At 49.1% G+C, this 10084-nt stretch overlaps 1 protein-coding gene across 4 annotated transcripts in view; it reads left to right on the forward strand.

Moving 5' to 3' along the window:
- STRA6 (signaling receptor and transporter of retinol STRA6) overlaps positions 1-6510 on the forward strand; it is a 53596-nt gene extending 47086 nt beyond the window's left edge. For all 4 annotated transcript variants that reach the window (XM_038419295.2, XM_043493738.1, XM_043493736.1 and 1 more), the window contains 5 exons: positions 1107-1224; positions 2471-2572; positions 3463-3626; positions 4375-4512; positions 5135-6510. In XM_038419295.2, the coding sequence (XP_038275223.1) occupies positions 1107-1224; positions 2471-2572; positions 3463-3626; positions 4375-4512; positions 5135-5313 (701 nt within the window). In that variant the 3' untranslated portion in view covers positions 5314-6510. The remainder of the gene's footprint in view (positions 1-1106; positions 1225-2470; positions 2573-3462; positions 3627-4374; positions 4513-5134) is intronic.
- The last annotated feature ends 3574 nt before the right edge of the window (positions 6511-10084 follow it).

Consider the following 10084-nt stretch of genomic DNA (forward strand, 5'->3'; position numbering starts at 1 on the left):
AGATTATTTTAGGGATCCTGAAAGAACACACACGAATCACATATCCTGGTGCTGGGAATGTGACGCTTTTCTGAACTCCTAGTTTTAATGTCCTTACATTGGTGAGCTGAATGAATTATCAGTGTGATGTATGGTATCCCGCTGCTCACCTCTTAGATCAGGTTAAATGAATCGTTGGTCCTGTGGACCCTGCTGGTGTTTCATAGATTCATAGATACTAAGGTCAGAAGGGACCATTCTGATCATCTAGTCCGACCTCCTGCACAATGCAGGCCACACGTGTTGGTGTGGTTGTTATTAGAAATCACAGTTCCAGACCCCAGAGCTGGCTCTTCTCTAGGTGACTAATGAGCCACATGGTAAGAAAATGCTGACCCCCAATTAAATCCAATAATGAATTGTGTGTGAGTGTGAACATGACAGAGTAGACCTAGTAAGTTAACACATAGATGGGAGGGGAAGTAACAGGTTGTCAATGGAATTAGGTTGAGAGTTTTTATTTTTAAAACAGTGTAAAGGAGTTAGGTGCATAGGGTGGGACTTTCAAAAGCATGTAGGCGATTTAGGGACCAATTCCCATTGATTTTCAATTATTTAGATTTTCAATTATTAGATTTAATGGAAACAGAGTGCCTAACTCACTTAATGACAGGTTTCAGAGTAGCAGCCGTGTTAGTCTGTATTCGCAAAAAGAAAAAGAGTACTTGTTGCACTTTAGAGACTAACAAATTTATTTGAGCATAAGCTTTCGTGAGCTATAGCTCACTGCATCCGATGAAGTGAGCTGTAGCTCACGAAAGCTTATGCTCAGATAAATTTGTTAGTCTCTAAAGTGCCACAAGTACTCCTTTTCTTTTTCCTAACTCACTTAGGCTCCTTGGAAATAGCCCCAGTCTAGATATGTAGTGTGTAAAGGAGGGGGGCCTTGGAATGATGGTGCAGCTCTGAGGAACATAAATGAGGGAGTAAATAGGGTTAGAGGAAATGTCTGTTTTAACACCCTCCGTGGCTGTGTGCCCACTTACTAGAGACTGATAATGATTCCTCCACCCTTCTCCTGGCAATTTTTACCCCTCCCACTGTGGCTGATGCTCTGTCTCTCAAAGGTCTCCTCACCCAGCAAGTGATTTTCTTTGTCTGCACCGTGGGCTTCACCTTCCTAGTGGTCATTCCACTCCAGTCAGGCACAAATATGCATCTGTTTAAAATCCTGGAGAACATGTGGTAAGTGCTTTTCAGACCCAGCAGGCGGCACTGGGGAGCTTTGGGCTAAGGAGATAGGGAATGGGATACTCAGTCAAGCCACAAAATTACCTCAGGTGGGCAAGTGATAAAGACAAACTAACTAGCTGTCCTTGAAGAAACAAACTTAACAGCCCAGCTGCATCATGTCAGGATGTTCCATCCACAAATCACTGCGGTTCTGCATCCTAATGCAATACCATGCGGGGAGGGGTAGGTATATTTGGGGCTCTTCAATTGCCCTTCTGCACAAAAGGATCAGCTCTGGCAAAGCTGGGGTTGTCCCATGGATTTCGGACAGGTGGCAATCCTAGAGCTGCATCTTCCAGCTGCAGGCAAGGACTCCAAGCTAAATGAAAGATTATTCCACCATCCTGATTATTACCCTGCATAGCTCCCTCCTTGTGCATTGACCGCCCATGAGACTGACTTGTCCAGTGCCCAGCATTTCTGAAAATTGGGCCCTTGCTGCCTGCTGAAGGAATGGGCTACAATTCTCACGCAGCCATGACTGACTGTGTGTTTTGGGGATCCCATGCAGAGGCTGCTGAGAGACTGGCCTGACCTGGGAAGCAGGGCTCCAGATCTGAAGCTTCCCAAAGTCTGTTTTTCAGGGCTGCTCTGATCCTGGGTCTTGGATTGGGCCTAACACTGGCCGCCTTGACCCTGATATTTATGGATGCTTTTAATGGCCTGGTGGTCTTTCTCTTCCTTCTCCTCCCCATCCACATTCTCTGCCAAATCAGGACCATCATAGCAAACCATCAAAATATGGTTTGGGATTCCCCTAGCTCTAAGCACTCATTCACCCTCCAGTGGCAGGTGCTATGGAATAATACTGGGCAGACAAGTCAGCAAAGGCCAGACTGTACTGTGAAGCTCTGAGCATCAGGGCTGCCCTGCCCCCAGGAGCTCCTAAGGGGTAGCAGCATTGTTGCCCTCCCTAGGGCAGGCCAATGCCACTGTGAGGGAGCTGTAATTCACTCACCCTTGTTCCACAGAGCATGCTGGCAAGTGGCAATTTCTGTGCTCTCATAATCGTAGGGGCTGCAAATTTTCTAGCCCCTGAGCATGTGCTGGGCTCCTTGTACCTTTCCTGCCCCCCATTTGGCCCCTCCAGGCTGTGCCATAATCTGGCCCAAACATTCAGATCATCTGCTCTATGAAGACCTGTCAGGTAAACCCACTGACTGGAATCTGCCCCTTCCTTGTCTTCTCCCCTGCCCAGGCCGTTCTGGCTGACGCTGGTGCTTGCTGTGGTCATGCAGAACTTGCTTGCTCATTTCTACTTCCTAGAGAAACACCACCTGAAGAAGGAGCTGACCAACAGGTGAAGGGGTGCTGAGTAGCTAAACATGTGCACTGCTTTGTCTCTGGTCCCAGGGGCTGTAGGACACCTAGCCTGGATTTGGTGCACGTGGTTTTGAACAAACCTATATGCCGGGTGACACGGGACTGAACTGTATGAAATGCCAGAGCTGCATCTGAGCTTCCAGTTCCCCCAAGCCTGCCTTACCTTGTGTTCACCACAAGGCTTGAGAGCTCTCCTGGTCTCACTGTGAGCCCATGAGGCAGTGCCATCCATCCAAGGACCCCCACATCTCCAGCACTGGTGAAGCTTCCCAACACCCTGTCAGAGGGGATGGTAACTGCTGAGGTGGAGCCAGTGGATGGACCTCAAACCAAGTCTCAGGATCCCTAGGCCTGTGATCACCACTCCAAGGTCTTGCCTTTCCAGTAAAGAACAAATGGGGATTTCATCTATTCCCGAGATGTTAGGGCGAGAAGGGACAATTGATTGTCTGGTCTGGTCCCCTGCAGAACACAGGCCAGAGAACTCATGCAGTAAGCCCAGGACATTACCCGAGCGCAGTGGCCAAACACCCTTCCCTCCCTGAAACCAGATCTAACTTCCCAGCATGCCTGTGAGCTCTTGCTAGCCTCCTAAAAGCTACTGTGTTTGTCTGTGTGGTCACTGACAGGAGGGTCAGTAAAGTCCTCTGAGATGCCTGGAGGACCAAAGGGGCTGCAGAAATTCCACTGCCAGCCTCCTTCAGCTTCCCCGAGCAGCCTGGCAGTGTGGAAAGTTTGGGGAGGGTTAGCAGGCTGTATGCTGAACTAACGCTGGGCATCACTACTGAAGCAAGTGGCTCTTTGTCAGGGTGGGGTGGGCTCTTTGGCCTCCTGGCCCTATTGTTTCATCTCTGCCTCGTTGCCCAGGCGAGCCCTCTGCATCGTGACCTACCTGCTCTTCCCCATCAACGTCCTGGTGGGGGTCCTGGCCGGGGTCTGGAGAATGTTCATTTCTGCACTTTACAATGCTGTCCATTTCTGCCAGCTGGACCTCAGCCTGCTGAATCGGGGCGTCGAGGCCTTTGATCCAGGTAAAGGACATGAGAGCCCCCTCCTGGAGCCAACATACACTGCTCCCTCCATGTCCTGGCATTACCCACGGTGGGCATGTCCTCCCCTGGGCCAAATGTTGTAAAGCCAATGGGGTGCTCCTGGGGAATATGACTCTGGCAGGATCCAGGTCATGGACAAGGAATGAGGCTAACCTACGGATCCTGTGCATCACATCTGATGCAGGGATATAACTCCTGGACTGTCCCTGGACATGGAACCTGGGAATGGAATAACCTAGCTAGCCATCCTGCCATATTTAAATGAGAAACAGGGCCTGGGCAGCTTGACATTGCCTGCCTGGGGTTCTGTGGGGGTGAATCTGGCTTCCCAGGCACCACTGCACGATTATCTGCTATTGAAAACCTGTTTCCTTTAAATGTTGTAGGTTTCCCTGTCCCCCCTGGCTGTTTCTGGTGAAACTTGACTTCTCTTGACACCCAAAGCTGCTGGGGCCTACGGGGTGAAGCCCACAGCCCAGGTTCTAATCTCTGATTGCACTGGTGTGAATCTGGAGCGACTCCAGAATTGCTCTGGATTTACAGAGCAGTAGCTCAAATTGAGATTTGCCCACCCCCCTGCAGTCCATTTGTCTGTGGAGGAGGAGAAAACCAAATTGATGCAACCCTGAATTCTGCTCTCCTCCGTGTGTGTGTGTGCACCTGTATGAGCATGCACACGCTCTGGACTCTGCTACAAGCTCTGATTCATGGCCTGTGTTCCCTCTAGGCTACCGCACTTACTGTCATTACTTGAAAATTGAGGTCAGCCAATCACACCCTGTGATGAAAGCCTTTTGCTTCTTGCTTCTCCAAGTACCTGGCCCAGAGGGGCAGACAGGACTCAAACCCACTGATGTGGAAGAAGGTAAGATCTTGCTTCCTCCCCACTTCCCATCTTTGAGTGAGTGCTAAAGAATGGCTAGCCAAGAGAAACAGAATTTCCTGCTGGCAGGGGAAGCGTCTGTGGACAGACTCCCATGCTGGGTTCTGATAGTGCAAGGAGCTCATGTTGAAAATTTCTGGTCTCATACACAGTATGGGTCTATGCATTGGTTGTCCTTCTAAGGGAGGGCTGGGGAGTGGTTTCACCCTTTCACCAAAAGAGAAGGAGGTGCCATGAACAAAGGAGGGTGCAGAATTCAATCTGTCAAGGGCAGTGTCAGTAGAAATGCCCCACATGCTGCCCCTGGCTGGGGGATGCTCACGCACTGTCTCATGCCCTGCATAATGCTTTCTCTTCAGTGCCGCATGTCCTCTTCCTCTCCGTAGTGTGACGTGGTTGACTGGCAGCCTGGCGATATGGGGTATCAGTGCAGATTCCTTCCTGGCTCTGCACTGCCAGGCTGTGGGTTCCTCTCCTCCTTCCATCTTTGTGCAGGAGCACGAGCAGGGCAGGGAGAACAATCCCCCTTCACCCAGAGATGTGGTGAGCCCGCCCTGTAGGCAGACAGGAGGAGGGAGTGACGCTGAGATTTCCTTCTTTGCAGGGATCCAGCTGATGCAGCCTGTAAAGGGGCTGCTGAAGGCATCCAGGTCCAAGCAGACGAGAGCCCGGTGGGGGCTGGCCTACACCCTCCTCAACAACCCATCACTCTTGGCCTGCCGAAAGACTGTGCTCTCTGACTCCACAGCCAATGGGACCCAGTCTCACCCTGCCAATCCATGACCTCCACAGAAGAGCCCTCCCCTTTCTCTGGGAAGTGTTCCAGCTCTGCTCACTGTCTCCTCTCTCCTTCTTGTGTATCCCACCACCCCACCGTAGCGACCTTGGCTCTGCGAAGCCCTAGAGCACGGCTGCATCCCATTGCTTGCCTGCCTTTGAGACCAGGGCTGTTTCCTTAAGGCAGCTTGGAGCTAAGGGGGAAGGGCTGCCTGATAATCTTGCCCAGAGACTGAGCTTTAAAGCCACCCGAAGCCAAATCTTTGCTCCTCATGCTACACCTGGCAAACCCGAAGCAGCTCAAAGGTCCCCCTTAGGAATCTTTCCAATTCAAATCCTGCTGGGCTCACAAGTGAAATGAGTTTGGTGGTCTCCAAATTTTTATCCCAATTGCCCTTCCACCATGCAGTTTGGCACATTTGAGTCCCTGCTGAGAGGAGGTGGGGGCTTGAATGGGAGAGAGAAGGGGAGCTACAGAATTGCAGGGTGTTAGCCAAACTGACAGGAAGAAGCTGGATCTGCCCCTAACGAGCATGACCTGCTCTGCATTTCAGAAGGCACCACCATCTTCCTCCCCACCAGCCCCTCAAGAGCCTGCATTGGAGTCTCACCTGGATCCCCTTCGACACACCAGGTAGTGGCAGGTTTTTTCAGATTGCCTTTGTGTCAGGGTAACTTTTCTTTTTCATGCAGAGACAGCCATTCCACAGAAGAGCCCAGCACTAAGGAGATTCTGATGAAGCATTTATGAAGGAATATGTCTTCATCCCTTTAAAGAAAAAGAATAACTTTTTAAATATATTGTTCACGTCTTTTCTATAGTTTTTAGTCCTAGTTGCTGATAAATAGACTTCAGGTACTGTAGCTTTGTAAAATTGGAAATGTGCCCTCGATGCTTTCACAGCAAGATGGCAGAGTGATCTCTCTGTTTTATGTGGATCCTCTATGCTGCGTGTCTCTCTGGCTTCTCATACTCTGCTCATGTCCTTGCCTCCACTTTTCTGGCAAACTGGAGGTGTCTGTCTTCCTGCTCCCCCTGCCCTATTTTTTTTAAACAAATGATTCCTTGGCCTCTGTTCTTATTCTATGAGAGGTGGGCAGGTCAGATTGTGAGTGAGCTGAGCTAGTATTTGTAGAGTACAGTGAGTTTAAACCCCCTTGGTATGGTGAGGTGGGAATAATAAATAAAATGCCTCTTTCCTACTGCTTGGAGAGTGCCTGTTCTGTTTTTGGTCTCCCGTGAGAGTGAGCACAAGGGTGACGGAGGTAATGGAGGGCGGAAAGGCAGAGAGCAGTGGGAAGACTGACGTATCAGGGCCCTTGTATATGACCGTCTCTTGCCATGGTTAGTGTGGCCATTTGGTGCATGGCTGGGGGCATTGTTACACTCTTCTGCACCCCACAACAGCAATCCCAAACCACAAGGGAAGCAAAGCCAGACACAAGCAGGTTTCCATGATTTAGTGTAGATGGGACCTAACCATTGTCCATTGAGCCACGGGCAGCACAAGGCTTCACAATAGGACTGGCTGCAAATGTTCCTTCAAGTGTTCTTCAGTGGGTTTTCAACTGTGGGCGTGCGCAAGAGAGAAGCAGCTGCTTGCTGTGGGGAAACTTTGTTCTTTAAAGAAAACAACCCTGAAAACTGAAATGGTTTTGTTTCTGAAATGCTGCCTCAAGGGAGATGTAGTTTGGGTTCCTCATTCTTCTCTGGGCTGGGTTCCCTGCAGCCATGGTCACCACAGTATGGAGCATGACAGCGACATTTCAGAAGAACTTTTTTTTACTGAAAACCCCACATTTTCCATGGGGGGGGAAGGGGGCTTATCATTCTAACCGGGTCGATCACCAGAGCTTCTCAGAATAGACCATGATGTTCGACCTCTTGTATAACAGTGGCCTGCGAATAGTGATTCCTGCACCCAGCCCATAACTGCTGTTTGAGCTAGAGCATGTCTCTTAGAAAGACATCATAGAATCATAGAATATCAGGGTTGAAAGGAACCTCAGGAGGTCATCTAGTCCAACCCCCTGCTCAAAGCAGGACCAATCCCCAACTAAATCATCCCAGACAGGGCTTTGTCAAGCCTGACCTTAAAAACTTCGAAGGAAGGAGATTCCACCACCTCCCTAGGTAACGCATTCCAGTGTTTCACCACCCTCCTAGTGAAAAAGTTTTTCCTAATATCCAACCTAAACCTCCCCCACTGCAACTTGAGACCATTACTCCTTGTTCTGTCATCTGCTACCACTAAGAACAGTCTAGATCCATCCTCTTTGGAACCCCCTTTCAGGTACTTGAAAGCAGCTATCAAATCCCTCCGCATTCTTCTCTTCCACAGACTAAACAATCCCAGCTCCCTCAGCCTCTCCTCATAAGTCATGTGTTCCAGTCCCCTAACCATTTTTGTTGCCCTCCGCTGGACTCTTTCCAATTTTTCCACATCCTTCTTGTAGTGTGGGGCCCAAAACTGGACACAGTACTCCAGATGAGGCCTCACCATGTTGAATAGAGAGGAACGATCATGTCCCTCGATCTGCTGGCAATGCCCCTACTTATACATCCCAAAATGCCATTGGCCTTCTTGGCAACAAGGGCACACTGTTGACTTATATCCAGCTTTTCGTCCACTGTAACCCATAGGTCTTTTTCTGCAGAACTGCTGCCTAGCTATTCGGTCCCTAGTCTGTAGCGGTGCATGGGATTCTTCTGTCCTAACTGCAGGACTCTGCACTTGTCCTTGTTGAACCTCATCAGATTTCTTTTGGCCCAATCCTCTAATTTGTCTAGGGCCCTCTGTATCCTATCCCTACCCTCCAGCGTATCTACCTCTCCTCCCAGTTTAGTGTCATCTGCAAACTTCCTGAGGGTGCAATCCACACCATCCTCAAGATCATTTATGAAGATATTGAACAAAACCGGCCCAAAGACCGACCCTTGGGGCACTCCACTTGATATTGGCTGCCTACTAGACATGGAGCCATTGATCACTACCCGTTGAGCCCAACAAATCTAGCCAACTTTCTATCCACCTTCTAGTCCATTCATCCAGCCCATACTTCTTTAACTTGCTGGCAAGAATGCTGTGGGAGACCATGTCAAAAGCTTTGCTAAAGTCAAGGAACAACACGTCCACTGCTTTCCCCTCATCCACAGAGCCAGTTATCTCGTCGTAGAAGGCAATTAGATTAGTCAGGCGTGACTTGCTCTTGGTGAATCCATGCTGACTGTTCCTGATCTCTTTCCTCTCCTCTAAGTGCTTCAGAATTTAATCCTTCAGAACCTGTTCCATGATTTTTGCAGGGTCTGAGGTGAGGCTGACTGGCCTGTAGTTCCCAGGATCATCCTCCTTCCCTTTTTTAAAGATGGGCACTACATTAGCCTTTTTTCAGTCATCCGGGACTTCCCCTGATCGCCATGAGTTTTCAAAGATAATGGACAATGGCTCTGCAATCACATCTGCCAACTCCTTTAGCACTCTCGGATGTAGCGCATCCGGCCCCATGGATTCGTGCTCATCTAGCTTTTCTAAATAGTCCCGAAACACTTCTTTCTCCACAGAGGACTGGTCACCTCCTTCCCATGCTGTGCTGCCCAGTGCAGTAGTCTGGGAGCTGACCTTGTTCGTGAAGACAGAGGCAAAAAAAGCATCGAGTACATTACCTTTTTCCATGTCCTCTGTCACTATGTTGTCTCCCTCATTCAGTAAGGGGCCCACACTTTCCTTGACTTTCTTCTTGTTGCTAACATACCTGAAGAAACCCTTCTTGTTACTCTTAACATCTCTTGCTAGCTGCAACTCCAGGTGTGATTTGGCCTTCCTGATTTCACTCCTGCATGCCCAACCAATATTTTTATACTCTTCCCTGGTCATCTGTCCAATCTTCCACTTTTTGTAAGCTTCTTTTTTGTGTTTAAGATCAGCAAGGATTTCACTGTAAAACCAAGCTGGTCGCCTGCCATATTTGCTATTCTTTCTCCACATTGGAATCGTTTGTCCCTGTAACCTTAATAAGGATTCTTTAAAATACAGCCAACTCTCCTGGACTCCTTAGAAAGACATCTTAGAAAAACATCCTGGCTGAAAGACTGTAAGGGAAGGAGACCCCACTGTGACCCTGGGTAAGTTGTTCCAATGGAGAATTACCCCTTTAAGACTTTACCCCTTTTATTTTTAGTCTAAATTTGTCAAGCTTCCTGCCATCAGATCTCATTAGAGCTGTCTGTTAAAAAGCCAGTTATCTCTTTAGTTTGGAGACCCAGCAAAGGTTGCTGGAGGCCTACAAAGTGGAACAGCATTTTAAGGCATCCCTGCCTGACATGGTCCATGCTGCAGTGTAGACAGGGCCCTGAATCCCACCAGACCTTTTAATTACCAATGGATCTAGCTTTGGGGGACCTGCAGGCTCCAAAACCCCTTTCCACAATGGGCAGGCATGTTCTGGTGCTGCTCATGCTGTTGGCCCTTCCACCCACCCAGCCAGTGTGCATTGCCATGAGGTGTTGATACAAGGGGTTGTTTGAAGTTTTTCTCCCCTGAACCATTGATGCTGGTAGGCAACCTCTAGTGTAGCTCCTTCCGATGGATTTGGATTCTCTCCTTGAACTGTTCCCCACACTGCAACTCAGAAGTTGGGGGTAGGGGTGTGTGTGCTGAATATGGTAAATGGAAAGTACCACAAGAGGCAGCAAGATGGTGGTTAGAGTCAGGACATCAGAATTCTATTTCTAGTTCTGCCACTGACTTGTTGTGTGATCTTGCTATGCTGTGCCTCA

This window comes from Dermochelys coriacea, chromosome 10 (genome assembly GCF_009764565.3).
Source record: "Dermochelys coriacea isolate rDerCor1 chromosome 10, rDerCor1.pri.v4, whole genome shotgun sequence".
Lineage (NCBI taxonomy): Eukaryota > Metazoa > Chordata > Testudines > Dermochelyidae > Dermochelys > Dermochelys coriacea.